At 38.4% G+C, this 21960-nt stretch overlaps 1 protein-coding gene across 9 annotated transcripts in view; it reads right to left on the bottom strand.

The window, feature by feature from the left end:
- The window catches only part of Robo1 (roundabout guidance receptor 1), a 997918-nt gene that overhangs the window by 89631 nt on the left and 886327 nt on the right, over positions 1 to 21960 (bottom strand). For all 9 annotated transcript variants that reach the window (XM_029470374.1, XM_029470376.1, XM_029470373.1 and 6 more), the window contains one exon: positions 20374 to 20501. In XM_029470374.1, coding sequence (XP_029326234.1) covers positions 20374 to 20501 — 128 coding nt within the window. The remainder of the gene's footprint in view (positions 1 to 20373; positions 20502 to 21960) is intronic.

Genomic DNA, 21960 nt, shown 5'->3' with positions numbered 1-21960 from the left:
ATCAAACGCAGAAGATCTTCATGCACCAGAGTGGGAACCTACAATCCACTTCATATAAATTAAAAGTTCCCACACCAAAATTTATTTAACTTGGTACATGTTCCTGTAGTTTACATCCAAGTCAAGGACTCTGGCTTTGAGGCAGTTCAGTCAGAAAATAGAAAAAAAAAAGTTCTCTTGTACATTTCTCCCACATATGCAGTATTTTAAAGTGAGTCAAGTATTTAATATGTGTAAAATTTTATTTTTGATTTTAGTGAAATAATAGGCATTATTTAGAGGAGTTTAAAAATTGTAGAAGAAAAGCAGGTGAAAAAGCCGTTTTTACATTTCTTAATATCTTAAAGCGATTGACTTATACAGCAGGAGGATACCCAGGAGCTACACAAGGGATCTGAGTGTCAGGCAAATACTATTTGAATCAACAAAAGTTGTAGAACTGTTTCAAAGACTAACATCTGGAAGCAAACTTACCAGATTAACACAGTTAGGTTAGGAGATTAGACAAATGATTCACATAGGTTCTTCAATATTTCTCATTTTTAAAAAAAAACTCTTTATATTTCAAAAATGGAAGAAAAGCAATACAGTCACTGGGAGCTGCTCCTTTAAGATTTAAAGTGGCCTTTCTTCCTTAAAGTTTTATCAACAATCCACAGGACCAAAATGAATCACATGCCAGAACTTCAGGCTAAAAAGTTTTGCATATTGTACCAATGACAAACAATAATTCTTACAGTCTATTAAAGACCTGAAATATTATCTAAGAACATCTCTCATCATCAACACTAAAAGGGTCAGAAATCCTTGAGAAAACTAGATCTGAACAACGGAAGACTTTCAAGCTTTTAATAACCATGGTATCAGGAACTGATCCCAAATACCTTAATAAAAACCCCGTCACAGTTCATAGCACCTTTTATTTGTTCCAGTGTCAACCAATAAATAAGTGAACAAACAAACTTGGCAAATCCTACATACTCCTCTACTAGTATTTTTTTCCAAAGGAAATCATTATTCTTTCATTTCTCTTCTAAAATATTAGTTATACAAATTTCTTTAAATTCTTCAATACATTTCATCTTTCTCTACTTTCCCCTTGACAGTCAAGCCAGTTTTGTTTTGTTTTCTTATTCACAGAGCATAGATCTGTCTATAAAATGGGTCTCAGCTCTATTTTTTTATATATATATGCATGTCAAAAGAAATCTCCAGACAGCAGAGTGACTTGTAACCTGCCACTGAGAATCCCATGAAGCGCACCACACACAGGGGGCTTCACTCTTGCCTAACTCTTCTTGATGCCTCCCAATCTAAAGACTTACAACACCTCTCCATCTTTGCTTCCTCCCCGGTAGCAACATCATTTCTGTGGCACAAAGACAAAATCATGGATCAAATTGAAGACCAGAGTTAGATCCATGAACCTATGGACATCTGACTTTCAATAAGGAAGCCAGACTTACCTTGAAAACAAAAGACAACATCTTCTACAAATGGTGTTAGTCGAACTGCATGTATGCAATATAGAAGAATACGAAGAGATCTGTACTTAGCACCCTGCACTAAAAAAAACCCAAACAACCAAACTGAAATTCAACTTAAACGGGATCAGCGTCTTGAATATAAAACCAGATACAGTGAACCTGATAGAAGAGAAAGTAGACAACACCCTTCAACTCATTGGCACGGGAAAAGGAGTTCAGAACAGAACACTGTTAGCACAGGCACTAAGACCAACAATTAATGAAGAAGGAAGGCACTACAAACTTGAGGAGCTTCTGCCTGGCAAAGGATACCATCATTTGGACCACAGAATGAACAACCCAAGCAAAGCACAGGGAAGCAGCAATTGCCAGTAAGGGCCAGTGAACTACATATTGATTGCAGACTTCGATGCCTTTAGGGATCTTAAAAAGTACGTTGTTCCTACTTGCCCATGGCAGTTTCAACAAAACACTACAGACAGCAGAAAATAGAGACTTTGAATCTTACACCATTTGCTATGCTGTGATTTCTAAGTGGCTATTCAGAGGCATAGAGCGGAACAGCTGGATAGACCACCCTGCCCAGTGGTTTCTCCATAGATTACATCTACACATTGGTAAAGTCTGCTTTAAAAGATGTTTAAAAATATTCTTTATAGTGATTAAAGATATATCAGCCTGTGTGTGAAACATGTATGAGGTCTTGAATTTAAGCAGCAGTTGGAAAATACAAATATTCTGCCCTAGTAATATCATTTTCTTCTTTTTTTTTTTTAGAAATTTTTTAGGTATTTATTTCATTTACATTTCCAATGCTATCCCAAAAGTCCCCCACACGCTCCCCCACCCACTCCCCCAACCACCCACTCCCCCTTCTTGGCCCNCCTGTACTGAGGCATATAAAGTTTGCTCGACCAATGGGCCTCTCTTTCCACTGATGGCCGACTAGGCCATCTTCTGATACACATGCAGCTAGAGACACGAGCTCTGGGGGGTAACTGGTTAGTTCATAATGTTGTTCCACCTATAGGGTTGCAGATCCCTTTAGCTCCCTGGTTACTTTCTCTAGCTCCTCCATTGGGGGCCCTGTGATCCATCCAATAGCTGACTGTTAGCATCCACTCCTGTGTTTGCTAGGCCCCGGCATAGTCTCACAAGAGACAGCTATCTGGGTCATTTCAGCAAAATCTAGCTAGTGTATGCAATGGTGTCAGCGTTTCGTAGCTGATTATGGGATGGATCCTCGGATATGGCAGTCTCTAGATGGTCCATCCTTTCATCTCAGCTCCAAACTTTTTGTCTCTGTAACTCCTTGCATGGGTGTTTTGTTCCCAATTCTAAGAAGGGGCAAAGTGTCCACACTTTGGTCTTTGTTCTTCTTGAGTTTCATGTGTTTAGAAAATTGTATCTTATATCATGGGTATTCTAAGTTTCTGGGTTCTTTTGTGTAATATTATTTTCAATTGATGAAGAACTTTACATAAATAGTTCTTAATGTTAAATTTAAATTTAAAAGATATCAAAAAATTAGAGAAGGTAAAATATTTATGTATTGCAGTATGATTAGACTTTGTATTTTACATTAATATCTCATTACTTGAAGTCCTATGGCAAATATATTTTAGTGTATCCTTACAAGTGACATATGAATGATTGGGTATTTCTCTGGTAACCATAAAATACACAGTTAGCATAGGTTCTGTCTCTAGCAGTGAATGGGGCAGAGAGGTGAGAATGAAGAAGACTGGAATAGTAATTGGGAATAATTCATGTATTTGAGACTCCTGGTCTATGCCATTAGAAGGTTTTATATTAAAGCAAGCTTCCATCCTGAAGGTCCCATGTTAGGACTAAAGAGAACAGCAGCTTTCTTCATGTGGATACAAGAGAGATCATCTGCGCCAAATTCTTATCATTAATAGGACTGTTTTCATTATGAGCAGCTAATTTCTAATGGATCTTTACATTCCTGGGATTTATTTTCATACTCTTCTACAGCGAAGAGCAGGGCTCAGTTAACAAGTCTGACAGATGAGATTTTTTTTTTCTTTTCTTTTAAACCTCATTGTGGAAGAAAAATGAATGGGCTGCAAAGTCACTGAGCTTTAAGGAAGAAGCATATTTTGGGCCACACAGCAGAAAACTGACTTTCAAGTAATGAAGGTATCTCCATTTGAACTAAGGAAGCCCATTCACTGGTGTGTGAGACTTTCGGGCATAAATACACATGAATGATAATATCACTAACAATCAGAAGCCCTTCAGGTACTTTAATACCCGGTATTATTTCTTTTTTGGGGGGAAAGGTTTGAGTTTAACATAAAAGCCTGTCATTATGTCTTTTAACTTTGCAGACATAAAAATAGAGAGAATAAAGGGGATATTTTAGAATGTACTTAATGGATACATAAAACACTGTGAACTTTTTGCCTCTGATCAAATACCTCCTGTCATTCTGCAGAACAATGGCTCGGGAGGCAATTTTGGTTGTCAGGACTGAAGTGGGAGAGAGGGGATGAGGCAGAGCTCCCTGTCTTCGGTGAGCAGCAGCCACAGATGCTGAGGATTCCACCACAGCATCCAGGACAGCCATCACAACAAGGAATGATGGGTCGCAAGACGCCAGTCGTGCCAGACAGAACCGAGAAACCTTGCTGTCAGTTCTTTGTTTCATTTAAATCTTCTCTGAGGATGGTCTAACAAACCACGCACCCTGACCTTTGAGCAATGTCTGACACGTCTTAGGTAATGGTTGAAAGCTTGTATTCTTCTTCTCTTCCTTCCAAAATCACCCACTTTCCTTTAGAGCAATCATTTTTTTTAATGCTGCCCATTGTGTATCTGTGCATTAAAGAATTCATGATTCAAATGCCTATGCCCTGTCACCCACGATGACAGCCTGCGTGCCGCAAAACAGAAGTTCTCAGGATCATAGTTCGAAGTATAAAAACGCTGGTGTCATGGTTTTGAAGCTGGAAGCCTAGATCTTTCTATTCCTCTTCCTTGAAGGTAAAGACTCCTTTACTGATTCCGCTTCTCAGTATCCCTGAGTCCATCAATTTACTTACTACTATTTAAAGAGAATGAAAGTCATTTTGAGCAGTTTTTCATTCACAAATAATACGTGATAATCACGCTTCCCTCTCCTTACTTTCTGTTATCCCCTCCCCTCCCTTCCTGATGCTCTCCTTCCCAATTACACATGTTCCCCCCATAATACTTTTCCTCTCAATGAGATCCCCTACCCTCAGTCACCGGAAGTCTCACATGGGAGATCACTCCTGCTACGGATTCCTAACTGCAATGGCCACATCAGCTACAGTAAACACACCATTTATAGTATACATCCCAACTTCGGGTTCTTACAGTCTCTTCCCAATTACATGTCCCCCCCTCAATGATATCTTTCTTCTCAATTAGATACCCCACCTCACCCCCTGAACGTCTTGCACAGTTGATCACTCTTGCTTCAGGTCATTATCTGCAATGTTTATATCATGTACAAAACCCACCTTGGCAGAGTTCTCTTCTCCATCTCCTGGCACTTATAATATTTCTATCCCCTTTCTCACGATGTCCTCTAGGCCTGAGAGTGTGTAATAGAAATATTCCATTCATAGCTAAGCACTCAAAAGTCCCTTATTTGCAGTCCTGTAACTCCTACAGGAGTTAGGAATCCCTTTGTTTGACCATAGCCCATTGCTAAATGAGACCTCTCTGACCTAGGCTGAGAGTTGAAACAGTCTGCATGTATAAACATACATATTTTGAAGGGAGTTTACATACATTTAGCAAATATCAGTTAAGATTCCTGCATAGGGCCCAATTGACACTACATTCAACTACCAAACTGCTCACCTGAGCTAATATCTTACTTTTTTCCTAATCTAATATCCAATAAAGCCATATTGATTAAAACCAACCAACACACACAAGATGCATCCATTAGTACGTTTTGGCATTAAAAGTCCTTCAATATAGTCTTAAGTCTCTCAAATTGAGAGCTACCTGCTTAGTGTGCCTTAGCTGTGTGACACTTGGGTGTTTTTTTACATCACTTGGACCCTGACCTTTTGAATATGACATAGACCACAGTACATCTTATCCCCAAGCTTTTGTCAAGTGGCAAGTGTTTCCCAAGTTACAAATCCCCATTAGAGATAAACTGCAACACCTCTCAAATCCAGGGGAAAACACTTTTCCTGTGAATGTGTGAACCCACTTTTCATAGTCCTTGGTTTCACGAGTGTGGATCTGTATCACCTCCCTCAGCTGTTGGCCTATCTGCTTACCCTTCGAAAGTCTCAGCACTTTTTGTAGGCTATGTAACGTGTTGAGAAATGTCCAATGTATGATGATGCCTCTCTTTAGGCAGCATATTTCTGGGAAGTCCTGGAATAGGATGGCTGATGATAACCTTAAACAACTGACAGTAAACCACTTTGGATGGAGGCAATCCCCACAAAAAATCAGGTATGTGATCGTTAAAACTGTGTAGATTTTTAATAATAAAGAGCCATCAGTGTAAGCTGTGTGCTCTGGTCATACAATGGAAACTTTCCCAGCAGCTACAGAAAGAGCTCAATCTTTGTGCCACGGGAGGGTGTGGAAGACTCAGTCACCTGGTAAAGTTTATCCCTCAGGTAAAAGCAGGCTTGGAATTCAGGTGTCTCCCTCACTCAAAAGTATGGGGAGAATATGTGATTTATAATATATATATATATATACATATATATATATATCTTTATATATCTTTATATATCTTTATATATCTTTATATATCTTTATCCCAAGCAAAATGTCACAAAAGATAACTTCATCTCAAAAACAGGATAGGACAGAGCATTGAAAACAAACACACCTCTAAGGTATGCAGTCAAAAGGCCAAATCTTTATCATCCCAGTCTGCAATTTAATATAAAGGAATATCAGGCCTCTGTTCCCTCATTTTTATGCTAGTTTCTAAGTGAATGATTTTAAAAGTGTGCAACCATGGCTAACCTTCAGTTTCCTGAGGCCCAGCATAGAATTGTGTTACTTAAACATTTATTCCCTAGGAATATAACTCAAACCAACATTAGGCAGTAACTTCATCTGTAAGAGTGAAAAGGCAGATCTTGTCTATTCGCTAATGACTTAAAAGGCACTGTTTGAAATAACTGCTCTGCCATCTGCGAGGCTGACTTTCTAAGACATCTTTGTATATCGGTCCATCTATCAGGTTTAATTGTGCAGCGCTCCAAAGTCTCCAGCAATAGCATCGACCACACAAAATGAATGTCCCTAAGCTAATTTTAATAACCATTTATGGATTTCCATGCCCTTATAAATCTGTTACAAAGCAATTACTCAGAGTCATTTTGTCTTAAACTCGTTTGAGCAAGTTTTGCAGGTGTGTTTGTGCTGGCTCACTGGATATCGAATCCTAAGAAATTCGAAAATCAAATGAATGTGCTCATGCCATAGTAATCTTTTTTTTGTTTGTTTGTTTGCTTTGCAAAGTTTAGGTAAAGTATTTTGAAGTGCTAATTTAAAATATATCCAGAACATTTTTAAAAATGAAAAGTTTAAAATTACTCCACAGTTTGAAGTTGCTGGCATTAAAAAAAAAAAATGAACGGACCCTAGATTCCACAAAGTCATATGGAACTCTTTTAACCATGACATGTTGTTTGGAATGTTCTGAAAGGTCTCTTTAGACCCAGAAATAGTGAGTACTCGTTACCCTTAATTAGCACTGTGTATATCTGTCAAAATAGCTGAAATAATAACAAACGGATAATAAAGTTAGTATATATATATACACACACACACATATGTATGTGCATGGGTAAAAATATATAATATATAATATTAATATATAATGCATGGATTAAAAATCAAAATTTCAATTATTTAGTATAGTTATTTTATCCAAGGTTCCTGGTAAAGAAAAATGTCCTTAGTACACTCAACAATTATCAATTATTCTCTTTGTGAAAATTCTATTACACAGCGAGTAATGAAAATTCACTTAATTTATGTCTAAAATATTCTGGATAAAATTTACTAAGCAAATTTGAATTGGAGAATTAAAATTAATTATACCAAATAATACACAATCTCACTCAATGACTCCAAGCCTAAAAATTCTATGAGATTGTTTGCAAGAAACCTAACTTTTGAGTGTGAGTGCTCTGCCAATGACTAGAAAGAAAAGGTCATTTATTTCTGCCAGTCTCATTCTCAGACTCAATTATGCACATTTTATAGATCCGCATGGCCCATGATATATGTTCATGGTGACAACACTATTTGGGAATGTGGATTACTAGAAACAGTCAGTCATCCATCCAACTGGGGCTGTAGAATACCTTCTCCATGCTTATGCAGATGGGTGTTTCCCATGTGAGACTCAGAACACAATGGAAGGGCCAGGCTGAGCTCTTCACAGGCTGAATGATAACTTGTCTCAGGACCCTCTCTTGTATGCATTATTTCGTCCTTCTGACTGCTCTACTTATTTCTTCAATTATTTGATGGCACATACATTAAGAGTGTTTCAAATTAGTGGTACTAAGGTTACTGGGTTAGTTTTGAAGTCTTTCATTTAAATAACAAACATCCATCCCACACCTTTACTGGCGAATTAAAGAAATCTAAGAGAACGTTACGTTTTTCAGCCATCATTCAGGTAGAACAGCTATTTTCTTTAAGGTTCAAGAACATAAGAAGCTCAATGGGAGGAGAGGCACTTGATCCTGTGAAGGCTCGATGTCCCAGTATAGGGGAATGCCAGGACTGGGAATGGGAGTGGGTGGGTTGGGGAGCAGGGGGAGGGGGAAGGGGATAGGAGATTTTCAGAGGGGAAACTAGGAAAGGGGATAACATTTGAAATGTAAATAAAGAAAATAACTAATTAAAAAAAAAAAGAACACAAGGAGCTCTTCACCCTTCTTGGAAGAAATAAATTAAAAAGAAAATCAGCTTTATATTCTAAAGTGCTGCTGTGTCTCTATCTCATGAACTAGTGATAGAAAAAAATTTACAAAAGAGGTGGGTAGGTAAATAAAGGAATAGCAGAATTGGTCTTAGGCATCCTGTTAACCCCACTGTGTCAGAACAGTGAGGCGAGGGCGTTAGTCTCCTAAACCTTTCTCCTCTTCAACTGTACCGAGACGCCATTCAACGTTGGATGATGGTGTTTTCCTTTTGGTTTCCTCACACAGGACTCATTGGCCAAATAGATTTTGTGCAAGGTGCTGTCACATGTTGCCTTTTGAGTGTTTCCTATTTTATAACACAAACCCTCTCTAGATTGTCCTTGCATTAAAAAGTCATAACCTTTAAATACAAGATAAGAAAAGGCCAGGTGAATGCATAGCAACACACAGGTGATATTTAGGATAAGGCTCCTGGATTCATCATCTTTAAGAGTAGCAACACATGCAGGGGATGCTGCTTTTGTTGAGGTGGTGATGTGTGTGTGTGTGTGTTCCCTTTGACATCTTAATACAATGTTTATTGTAGCAAGCTTATTTTCCAGGACTTCTGTGAATTGTTGCAATATACATTATGTTTCTAAAAACCATCATCTCCTAAAGCAGTTGACTCTCTCTTGTTTCAGTCTAGCAAAAGTGTTCCATATTTATCAAAATTCATCCAGCCAACAGGTAAAGCTTTGCAGGTAAAGACCACAGTATGCTGATGAACTCAGTGCTCTTACCCAGGATCCTGGATTCTAATGAACCTAACTTGAACCTGCAAAAGGCCCCTTGATGCTGTTAGTTTTGGCTTTGGCTCAAATAACCACATTAAGGGCCAGACACAATGCACTATTATGTTGCCAGCCTTTGTGAAATCAGCAATTTAAGGGAACTGTTCCAACAAATGATTTAAATGAAGTCCACATCAAAGCAAGGAAACTCCAAACAGAAGGTCTTGCTTTTAGGTTTTTTTTTCCTCATTACTTTTTTATACCTAGATATTATATGAGTTCTAAAACGAGCACGTGACCCCCTTACGCAAAGATCTGCGGTGTCGCTAAGGCTCAGGAAACTCTGTGATGCAAACCTCACGTTTATCAGTTAGGTCTTTCTTTTTCCAGAATTTGTTTTTTGAAAGAAAGTTTAAAAGTTTATAACTTACTTCTGTCAGTAAAATCTACAGTTCTTATACTTATGTGGCTTCTTACGTACTGACTGATCTATTGACCTGATTTTTCACTGTAATTCTGAATTCTGAAATGACCACCTAGCACTCTCAAAGGGCCACATGTACCCACGACATGATAGAAAACCCATATTATCTTATTGTCAAAAGGGTAACTTTTATACTAGAAAATTATTAAGTACAGGGATGCTCATCTCTTCTAATGGAATATACGGCTTGATCCAGATTTTAAGGCTAAGTTCTATGTCAATTATTGCCAGGGATTATCCACCCAAGCAGTGATCAATATATTATGGCATTGGTTTCAAGAGCCCTGTGGACATCAAAATCTAAAGGCATTGAAATTCTTATAAAATGGTTTCATGTTTGCATACAACAAAGATACATTCCCCTATATTGGAATTCTTCTACATCACATATTATATGCATTACAGTATAAATAGTTACAGTACACTTTTAAATACTGCTGGCAATAATAATTGTCTGAACACATCCAGCCCAGACAATGACTCCTTGCAATCCTGCAGATGTTGTGAATACCTCTTTCTTTTCAGCTCACTCGGTTGTACTTGTATTATAAGTAGATTGAATCTTTGAAATAAAAATGAAAGAATCCAGCATTATTCCTTCTCTCTAGAAAGTCAGCAGCACTGAGCATCCCAGGAATCCCAACCAATATGTAAAATAGAACCACGGTATTCATAAATTCATCTAATTAAAACAAATTGATTGTTTAAGCCTCAAGCTTTGATGTATAAGTTTTATTGATGGGTACTTCCGGTTTCCATGACTATATAAGAACGATTTTGTAGTTGCACATATGACTCATGTTATCTTTCATACAACTACTGATAAACAGCCAAGGACACTAAAGATGGGTAAAGTTGAAGACATGTCACTTACTTTCCAGAACCTGTTGAATATTTTATGTTCACTGGCTGCTTCCACTCTCCAAATATCCTTTGGGAGAAACACCGCACCCCCATTTTACTGATGAGCAATACAAGACTCGGAAATGTCATAACTCATTTAGTCAGCTTTCAGCACAAGTTACAGTGTTCCAAAAGATGGTACGGTTAATTTCCCCTGCACGCTTTTCTCTGCAGAAGCAAAGAATAAGGCTCTCAAAACAGTCTACTTAATACTCAGTAAGGACTAATGATCAATGAGCCGGCAATAATTTTTCTTGAAGAACTATGTTAGATGATAACCATCCTCTCTATTAATGATCTACCAAAGTCTTAAATCTCGATACATATTGGATGGAAATTACAACTAACCTGACAAACCTTAAGGGTTTGTTATTGTTGTTGCTGTGCTGTTTTGTTGGGTGGGGGTGGGGGAAGAGGATGAGAGCGAGAACCATGAAACCTGCCCTTGACTCAGGACTTCCTCATCCAGCTCTACTCTGGTGGGAACTTCAATGAGAACTATGTTAAGTTATTTTATTTAGTTTTCAACAGATGAGAACACTACCACTCAGAAAAGCTCTTCGGCTTGCCTAGATGGCAGGGAACAGGTCCTGCCCTTGATTAACACATGCAGAAGACCTTTTTGTACTACGGAGTATATCATGGTGCTCAACTTCTTGCGCGAATTTGTCTGGGTGAAGGAGTACCCAGATAGCTGGAGAAACAAGTGTGTTTGTGGGGATATTTTCAGAAGAGTTTACCCATTAATGAGCATTTAATGTGCATTCCTTCCTTCATGCATTGCCAAATACTTATGACTTTCTATTTGTTTTTACATTTGTGTTATACTATGGAAATGATGTTACAAACAGCAAACTCAAGTAATTTTTTTTGTTTTTTGCATTCCATTTCAAATGAGTCATGAAGCAGTAGAAACCATCTGTAGCATCAACAATGCATTTGACTGAAGACCTGCCAAGGACAGCACCACATGAAGCAGTGGTTCATGAAGTTTGCATTGACTAGGAGAGCCATGAAGATGAGAAGCAGAGTGCTCTGCTGTCAGCAGCCGACAAGAACCGAATGAGAGCAATCACTGAAGCTGGTCCTGGGACAACTACACATGCAGTTGCCAACAAACGGAATGTGGACCACCCCGTGGTCATCTGAAGCAGATTGGAAAGGCAAAAAGCTTGCTAAGTGGGGAGCCTCATGAACTAACCAAAATGTTTTCTTAAAAGCTATCCCTTTGGTGGCTAGAGAGATGGTTCAGAGGTTAAGAGCTCTGACTGCTCTTCCAGAGGTCCTGAGTTCAATTCGCAGCAAACACATGGTGGCTCACAACCATCTGGAATAGGATTGGATGCCCTCTTCTGGTGTTTCTGAAGACAGTGACAGTGTACTCACATACATAAAACAAATAAATAAATCTTTTTAAAAAGCTGTCCCTTTGAACTGTTGTTCTCTCTCAATCCATACAATAGCAATGTGCAGTTTCTTGATAGAATTGTGTCATGATAAGAGAGATGAACTGTATACAATGAGTATCTCAGTGACTTGACTCCAAAGCACTTCCCAAAGCCGAGTTTGTAAGCAAGAAGGTCATGATCACTGTTGATCTGCTGCAGGTCTGACCCAACACAGCTTTTGAGCCTGGGAGAAACCATTATCTCTGAGGAGGGGACCCAGCAAATGGATGAGGTGTGCCCCAAGCTGCGGTCTGCACAGCCCACACTACTCAGCAGAAAGAATTCAGTTCTTCAGGGCAATGTCCAATCACATGTCACACAACCATCCCGTCCAACACTGAACAAGTTGATCTATAAATATTTGCCTCATCTAATTGGCATCATCTAATATGAGGTCCTGGTCCCGAGACCCTTTGCCAACCAGCTATCATGCCTTCAAGTTTCTCAACAACCTCTTTTTCAGAAAAAAAGATATTTTCACAACTTTCTAATAGTTCATCAAACCCCAATGCATTGATTTTTATGCGATGGAAATAAAGCAAGTATTTCTCTATTGGTAAAAATGTGTTGATTGTAATGGTTCCCACTTGCATTGATAAAGATGTGTTTGAGCCTAATGATTCTGATTTAAAAGTCATGGTCTGAAACTGTAAGTCCTTTTTCACCAACCCAAATAAAAGTATAGCGACTTTCATTGAATGGAGGAGCCAGCAGGTAGTTTGGCACAAGAAATTGGCTTGGATCTTATTACAGAGAGATGGGAACCATGATAAGATTTTAATGGAGGGAACTAACACAACTGGATTTGTGTTTTAGATAAGAAAATCTGCAGAGGGTAAAAGATGCTACAGCATCGCAGAGAGATGCCAGATACTGGCATTAATAGAGGTTGAGAAATAATGGGCATAAATGTTTAAAAGGCAGAGGAGTAAGAGTTTGTGATGCCTGGTTGGAGGCTAGACATGGGAAAGGAGAGTGAGGGATGGAACACTTCTCTAAACTGTGTTCTGCAAATGAGTTCTGTACAGGGGGTCCGTGGAGGATGATGGCCATGTGCACTTCTGGAGGCCGTGCAGGACCACGGCAAGTTGCACTTCTGGGTGCCATTGAGTACCACAGCAAGTTGCTTTTCTATATGCTTAAGTCTGCTCTATTGCTCATTCCAAAGACAGCAGAAACTTCAAGGTTTCCACAAGCCTCTGAGAGCTGCTTCTCGTTTTGCTGGAAGTTCTAATTGCTCACCAGTTTCTCCAGTAAACTGGGACCCGGTGTAGGGGTCAATCATAAACTGCAGCACCTGAGACATTGCAGCAGAGCTTCGTGTCTGACACATGCCATTGAGCATCAAGGAAAAAGTCTCTGGGAGACAACCCATTAGTTGTAATTAAATCAGCCCAAAGACAGCCTGGGCACTTTTCCCCCTCTGCCTTGGTGTCCCCTCCCCCATTTGATGTCAATCTCATACTCTAAAGAGCAGCCTTCCAGGGGCTGTCACTAGGTAATCAGTCCTAATGAGGATGCACTTTCTCCTTCATTATATACTTAGCATAAACACCGATGAGATGCAAAAGACAATATAATTCTATGGAATAGAATAGAGGATACACCCCTTGGCCAATTCATTTTAGCATTGCTATTATAGGCCAGCAATGAATTTAGAAAGACAGCAATATAATTTGTGCTTATATTTAAAGTTAAACATGGAATTTGAGAGAATGGATGATTTCAGATCAAAGTTAAAAAGGGGGGTGGGGGTGGGGGTGGGGGAACAGTCACTCCCTAGAGAAGAGTTGGAATTCTATAGAACCTCTGTTTATGATCAGAGTATCATCTGACTTGGCAATGGCTGGCACCTGTTTTGTTTTTAACACAGATCCAGGAACCCAGCCATCAAAGACTAAGTGGTTCCTGTGAGAAGCTTGGGAGGTAGAGACCCGGCAGGTGAAGAGTAGGGTATAAATAGAGATAACAACATATAGTTTCCAATGTCTGAGTGTTGCAGAATTCAGCTCCCAAGAGAAACAGGAGAAGTAAGTATCTCTTAGTTCCTATTGTGAGAGAGGTGCACAAAAATGGGATTAGATTTTCTTAATGGTTCCACTCAGGGAGATAAAGGTGACTGCTTAGGAAATGGCTGGGGTGTAGACGTCTACACAGTTCTGTGACTGATGGGACACAGTGATGGAGACTAGGTCATTTTGCTGATAGAGTCACAAATTCACTCTGGAAATAAAATTGTGACAGTAATAAGAGCTACTTTATCGGTGAAGTTGTGAAGAGAGGAGAAAGATTAATGATGCTATCTGGTTTGCCCTGTTTAAGCAATGCGTAGCTCAAGCAAAAAAAAAAAAAAAAAAAAAAAAAAAAAAAGCTTCCGAACTGAAGGCAAAATTGGGAATGAATTAGGGTTTAAATCCTAGACAGTCTTGTCCACCTTTCCTTTGCTGTAGTAGTACTCACAAGGGAAATGATTTTTGAAAAGCTATCTACATAACTGCCATTGAAGTAAGCAATTGACAAATCTTATAATGTAGTTACAAAACAATACATTAGAGAGAGAGAGAGAGAGAAATATTTATTTTCCCTCAATGTTTTAAAAATATTTTGTAGATCTACTCATTCAAAATTCTAAATGTAACCAAAGGAGGCAATATCACACCTTTAAAAAATAAAGCCTTAGGGCTGGAGAGATGGCTCAGTGGTTAAGAGTCTTCCAGAGGTACTGAGTTCAATCCCCAGCAACCACATGGTGGCTCAGAACCATATGGTATAGGATCAAATGCCCTCTTCTGATGTGTCTGAAGACAGCAACAGTGTACTCATATAAATGAAATAAATAAATCTTTAAAAAGAAATAATAAAGGCTTGGAATTTGAGTTAAAGGAAGACAAACGAACCAATTCCACACGATTATTATCTGATTCCAAGAAAAACCTCAAGGCCCACCTGACAAGCAGCCACCGAACAATGTAATGCTTTTCGAATTAAGATAGTCAAATGGTATGAAACAAAAGTCTCACCATTCTCAAATACCAAGGGGAGGCATAAATTGTAACAGTTTCTGTGACAGTGTTTAAAAGCTTGGCAGAATGCCCTGTGCATCTATTTTCTTCTGGTTAGATTTCATGTCTTATGGATATGTCACAACCTATAAAGTTGTTATAAATACCGCACTAAATATAATTTCCTTTAAAAGATGGGGCTATTATGCTATGTCAGGCACTGTTTTGGAAACTAATTCATTCCTCCCAAGATAGAACTGGCAATCGTAACGCTCATAAATGAGTTATTAGAGTTCAAACATAACAATAGCCTAAGACTGTGGTGAACTGTCTCATTTGTTTATGAGCTGTAATAGCTTTTGTTTGTTGTTTTTTTTTTTTAGATTTATAAATTAAATTCTAGAATAAATATGTAGATGGTATGTATGTATGTATAAGGAAATACATACACACATGAGAAATAGAGTTGTAGACAAGTGTTAGGCATAATTAACCAATCACTGATTTGAAATCACAGGTAGTAAATATTGGATAACCCCAGAAGACAATGGACTATTCATAATTGAATTTTCTTAGTAGGAATTAGGCAGAATCTCTTTCCTATCCTAACTATTCTAAACAGGGTTGTTTCCTCATTTTAATTAGTCACATAAGGAGCATAATTAATTAAACATAACAAATGTTATTTTCCCATTGGTCAAATTAGCATTGAGTCTTGAGTCACATTCTGACAGCAAAATTCAGTGGTGTCTACAACTGGATATGCAAGGTAAAGGAACTGAGATTTTTCTGGACTCTTGATATTTATGGATGAACTGTTTCTAGAGGCAGGGCAGAATACATTGCAGACTTCAGCTTCCTAATGCCTCCAATTTTTATTGTGACCTTCATTACCCAGAAAGATAGGGACATTTGCATTAAGTAATCTATATTTTGATTTAGCACAAAATGTATTTTGGCTTTAGTGTCCTGTGCCCATAGAACTACCACTGCAGGTGGACCTCAGGGGGTGTGGCTGTCAGGGCGCAGTGACAAGCTCTGAACAGAGTGACCTCAGCAGGCCATGCAAATCTGAAGTGGTCATGAATATTAAGAGGTTTTAGAGGCTATTTATTCATGAATTATATTACTAGCCTTTGGATTGTACAGAAGGACTCTAGTAGTACAGAGAGATGGATGCATGGGCTGAGGAGTTTAAAATTGGCAAAGCGATCGACCAGATCAGTTAGCAGAATCAGAGTTGATATCAAACACCTCCTGCAGAATGCTCGATAATACAACACTGAGTAAAACTACAATGCCTTTTAACAGTCTGTGTGCCCAATAGTCTTAATATCCATTAATCCACTTAGTTCCTGATTCATAAAACCTCATCGTAATTGTAGCCCTGGCTTTGATGATTGTAACACCATCTTTGCTACTATTTTTGTGACATACATTGTTAACTTCTGGAAAGTCCAGAATTAAAAAGAATCCTTTGCAAGATCATTATCATTTGTGTCAATCCACAGAATATATCCTTATTCTTTTTAACTTCTCTGTAGACAAACAATATAGAGACAAATTTCTGTGCTCCAGGGAGGAGCTGCTGAATCAGGTTCAGCCTGAGTATTAGATTATTTACCAAGTCACTTACAGTTAGGATTTTTGTCTTGTCTGAAAATTTTCTGTTTCCTTATTTTCTTAGTCTGTCTTACTTTATGCACTTAAAATATTCAACGTGATATTATTAAAATATGCAAATGGTACAATGATTGCTGCTTTACTTGCTTCCCAGCACAGACCACAGACAGAATGAATCACACATCTGAGCCTCTCCAGCTCTGACCCAATATTGTTGGCTGTTGGCAGTTAGGATCAAGCCACCAGGCGCTGCTTGGGTTTGTCTGTGCTCTTTTGCCACTCAAGCAGAGGTTAAAATGTGGATTCATATTTCAGTTTCAATAAGTATTCGTTAAAACACAGCAGAGAATATCTAAGTAGAAAAGCCAAGGAAGGGCTAGGGGCTGGATTTAGTTCTGTAGGAGATCAACTGCCTAGAAACAAAATGCATGAAGATAGTTCCCAGCCTCTCTCTCTCTCTCTCTCTCTCTCTCTCACACACACACACACACACACACACATGCACTCACACACAGGCCCATGTACACAAACATACACATGCAACACACATATACAAATGCACACACACCCCACAAATATAAACAAACACCACATACAAAATACACATACAACATGTACACACAGCAAATACAACACACACATAGCCAGTACACAGAGACACACAAACCATATACAGGCACTTGCCCTCACAATGCACATACCAGAAAAATGCAGATACACACACAGATCATACTAGTACACATGTAGACACCATACACACAGAGAACAAATAAAATACATACACAAACACTCATAACACACACATATATACATAGCTCACCTACAACATATGCATACAATAAATGTAGACACACATACCACAACAAACACATGCACACACACCACACACAAACATACACCACACATGCACTAGCACATACACATGCACACTCACAAATGCAGAAAAGGGATAAAGGACAGAAGGGGGAAGGGAAGGAGGGAGGAAAGGACAGAAAATCCACAGAAGAGTTCTTGACTCAAGAAAGGACTATGAGAGTATCTTTTATAGATACTGTCTCAAGCAGGGCAGAACTGGGTATAGGGTGTAACTCTCTGCTAAAGGCGGTACTTGGCTCATTCACCGACACCACAAAAACTAAAAAGTAAAGAGAAAAAAAAAAGCTTCAAAAAAGAAAGAGCAGAGAAAAAGAACTCTCTAATCAGGATTTCTTTTAAGATATTGGAATTCATTCTCTTTGTATTAGGGGTGAAAAATCAAAACACTATCCTTATTTAAAGCATTTTTTACTCATAATTTTAATATGCTGAAGCTTTCCTCTCTGAATCCCATGAAAGAAATACTCACAGGGTGGCTAAATGGCTAAGTGCATAGAGATTGCTTTCAAGTGCAAACCGATTCCAATATTCCCTCTTAAAAGGAACCACATAGAACTGCAAATTACATTGCTAACTTTGCTCTAACTGCTTCCTGCTACCAAAGGGATTCAATTTTGATTAGGTTCCAGTGCAGTAACTAATACTTGCTACAATTTTCACAAAGGATGAAAAAAAATATAAAAACTCCAGATCTCTGGTTTCCTTTAAATTCTTCCTAGCTCTTTCTCTGAATTGGAGTGTTGCTTCTCCTCAGGACTCTGTCTACTGTTCTAATACGTGAAGGTGACTTACACAGTGATGCTAATGTCCGTATTTAACACAGAATGAAGCAATACAGTCTCTGTTACTCACAGATCCACACCCCCCCACACACACACACACAACTTCATAGAGAAACAAATACATTTGAAATGAGAATGTCTGAATTTAGCAAGTGGCTCCGGAGCCGATCATTTGTAACCAATTTCCATTGAAACCAATTCAGGCTTAGGAGCAAGAATTCCATATGGAAAACTTAAGGCTGACTTAGCCGTGGAACTGAGTTTAAAATTGTAGGAAGAAACCATATTTTGGTTTCAGTGCCCATTGTTCACGACACAGAACTACTTGTTTATATTAGCAACCGTCTAGCAGGGTAGAAGGCTCTGGGTCAGGGCTTGAAGTAAGACTTATTTAACTGACTGCGACAGACAGCCAGTTTTCCTGTCACAGAGGCCTGGAGACAGACACACCTTTTCATGCTTTGTATTCATCATGGCCATGGTTGCTGCCTCTGGTGGGCTTTTGAACTTGGATTTGACATCTCTTGAAATTATGCTTGCTCTAAATGTGAGTGTTGTTTGCTTCACATAGCATTAGCCTGAGTAAGAATTTCAATCTTAACGTAGCTTAAGAAGTATTGGAAGCCTTAGAAATTCAGGGTTCGTTCTTGCCTTTTTTGTTTTTATTTCTTCTTCTTTTGTTTTTCTGAGGTTGAGCTAAAAAAACCCCGAAATGGGACATAATAGCTTTTGAGACAGAAAAGAAATATTTTTTTCTCTTCTTTTTTTTTTTTAATGTGAAAAGCCCACATGCTGTTTTGTAGACATCTACTGTAGTGCAACTCTCTCAAAAGCCCCCTTTTTCTTCTTAATAGCTTTAGAAAAGACAGCATTCAGAAAAGATGACAGCCTGAAGTGTTGCTAATGTTAGCCCCATAAACAACTGAAGTGGCTTATGGTCCCTTTTTACTATATATACACGTGTCAAAATAGGGAATCTTTTACAGATACACATACACACACACACACACATTGCTGTATATGTGTGTGTATATATATATATATATATACACTTGGCACTAGAAGCTCTAGTCTGATATCACAGGATGCTTACCGCGAACTTTGTACATGAGCTAAACTTTCCCAATACATGTCTGTCTATGCTGCAGGGATATATATATATATATATATATATATATATATATATATATGTATATACACACACACACATATATATACACACTTAAAGGTCACTGCCTCTCAAACTCCACAATAAAGTATTTCTCACTAGAAGAAAAGAAAGAAAGTTCTCAGATGAGAAACAATGAAATATAATTATTGTAACATCATGGAAGCAAAGGGATGCTAAAGGACATAGAAGATGTCTGAACTCTGAACACAATGGTGAGGAAACATCTGGAAACATCTGCAAACATCAGCTTCAAGACACTGCCTACTTTCAAGACACCTCTGCCATTGAACATTCGGGCCACTGTAGCACGTAAACTCAGGAAGAAATCTCTGTCAAAATTAGCCAATGAGAAATGAACTTTATTCAGCTGATGTGCGAGCAGTGCACCTGTTTTGTCATTGGTGTTGTGTGAGGAGAAGGCCAAGCAAGCATATTGCATTCTGGGGTTACAGAATCCACCTGGTATTCTTCAGTTTACACACCCTGATCTGAAACATGACCTGAAGCAATGCACATCTTATTTTCTGTCTACAACAAAGATTTCATAGGAACACCTGCCATTTAATTAAGAGTTTTCAAGGACATTATATTTCAAGACACAGAGTTAAATCATAGGGGCATGACCATGATTCTGAGCATTTAATTTAATTTAATTTAATTTAATTTAATTTAATTTAATTTCTTCCAACAAGTATATAAATATAGACAATACTTCATTTAGATATTTGACATAAAATATTCAGAGTAATAAGTAGTATTCTCTTCAAGCATCAAAGTTGTATTTCTCATGATTAAACAGACTCTCTCTCTCTCTCTCTCTCTCTCTCTCTCTCTCTCTCTCACACACACACACACACACACACTCACAAACACAGATATGTGACCCCTCTCCATTGTCTACCTTGAACTGTCAAAGTGGCTGAAGCTTCAGCTTTGCCAACCATATTTTCTGCCACACAAGTGTATGATCCCATGTCGCCAGCAGTCACCTTCCGAATTTTCAAAGTATGATCATCTCGGATTTCATATCTGTTGATATAATAAAAGAAAACAAAGGCCCGCGGTTTACTTCTTCGAAAATCACACCATTACAAGTATGAAGTTTACCTAATAAAAAAAAAAAACAAGTATGAAGCTATGTTGTATCTAGGCTTCAAGTCATAAGCAGGCATCCCACTAAACAATCAGAAACAAGGTGTATGCAAATTGATTCCATTTCTAAAAGAGCAATTAGTTTCCATAAGCTAGTATGATTAAATTAAAGTTAAAAGGCTCAGGACCATTGAGTAAGTCTAACATTTAAAGGTGTTCCACATTCTGACCTTATAAAGTCTAACAAAAAGTTTAGGATCCAGCAGGTATTATTTTATACATGTGCAATCTGAGGCCACTTGGTTTTGCTTTTCAAGTATTTAGTGGTAGTGTGGAAAACTGGAGGCAAACATGCCATCTAATATATCGGCTTACTTCAGTTTTTCTCTATTTAGGAGCCTTAGCTTCATTTATCTGCTAGGAAACTAAGTCTCTTCTGTTCAAACCACAGCAATAGTGTAGCCTCTCACCTTAATGAAGCAGCATCTACTGTCTAAACAAACCAAGTTTGTTCCTGGATACGAAACCTGTTCATCCTAGCCGTTTGTGGCTGAGCCCTGTCATGCAATATGAGCTGAAATTCTCTATTGCATGAATTGCCTCACCACTTGGCCCTAGAAGCTCTAGTCTGATATGACAGGATGCTTACTGTGAACTTTGTACATGAGCTAAACTTTCCCAATACATGTCTGTCTATGCTGCAGTGGTTCATATGTACAATATTTTACTTTTCTTTCCTGAATACACACACACACACACACACACACACACACACACACACACACACACCCAACACACACATGAATGATAAATTTAAGCCATTGCATATGGTTCATTTTCCTTTAATAAGTTTCTCCTGATTCTGGATCTATGTATGTGCCAAAAGAACTTGATAACGTCATTGGGTATGTATTCATGATGCTATTCCCAGCTCTTTTATGTTCCATAAGCATAGACACCATACATCATAATGCTACAATGCCAATACTTAGCAAGAACCCAACATCTGCTGCTGAATGAATACCCACAAGACTTGTGACAATACCAGAATGTTCTATATCACTATCTCATCAGCAACATTCCCTACATCTTAGATCTCTCTTCTACTTAAGGGGTCAACAGACATCAAGAAATCCTGACTTCTACCCTTTCCTGACCACACTACAGCTAATGAAAAAAGAAGTCCAATTTTTAATTGACTCATAGTTACATAATTAATGCTAGGTCTGTCTTCCTTCTCCTACCTCCTCATTTGCAAAAAGTTCATAGTCAATTTGTCATAGTAGAAGAGGAAACTGACAGGGCTCCCAATGGAGAAGCTAGAGAAAGTACCCAAGGAGCTAAAGGGATCTGCAACCCTATTGTTGGAACAACATGATGTACTAACCAGAACCCC

This window comes from Mus caroli, chromosome 16 (assembly GCF_900094665.2).
Source record: "Mus caroli chromosome 16, CAROLI_EIJ_v1.1, whole genome shotgun sequence".
Taxonomy (NCBI): domain Eukaryota; kingdom Metazoa; phylum Chordata; class Mammalia; order Rodentia; family Muridae; genus Mus; species Mus caroli.
The sequence above is the reverse complement of the archived record's forward strand: the minus strand, read 5'-3'. Positions and strand labels throughout refer to the sequence as shown.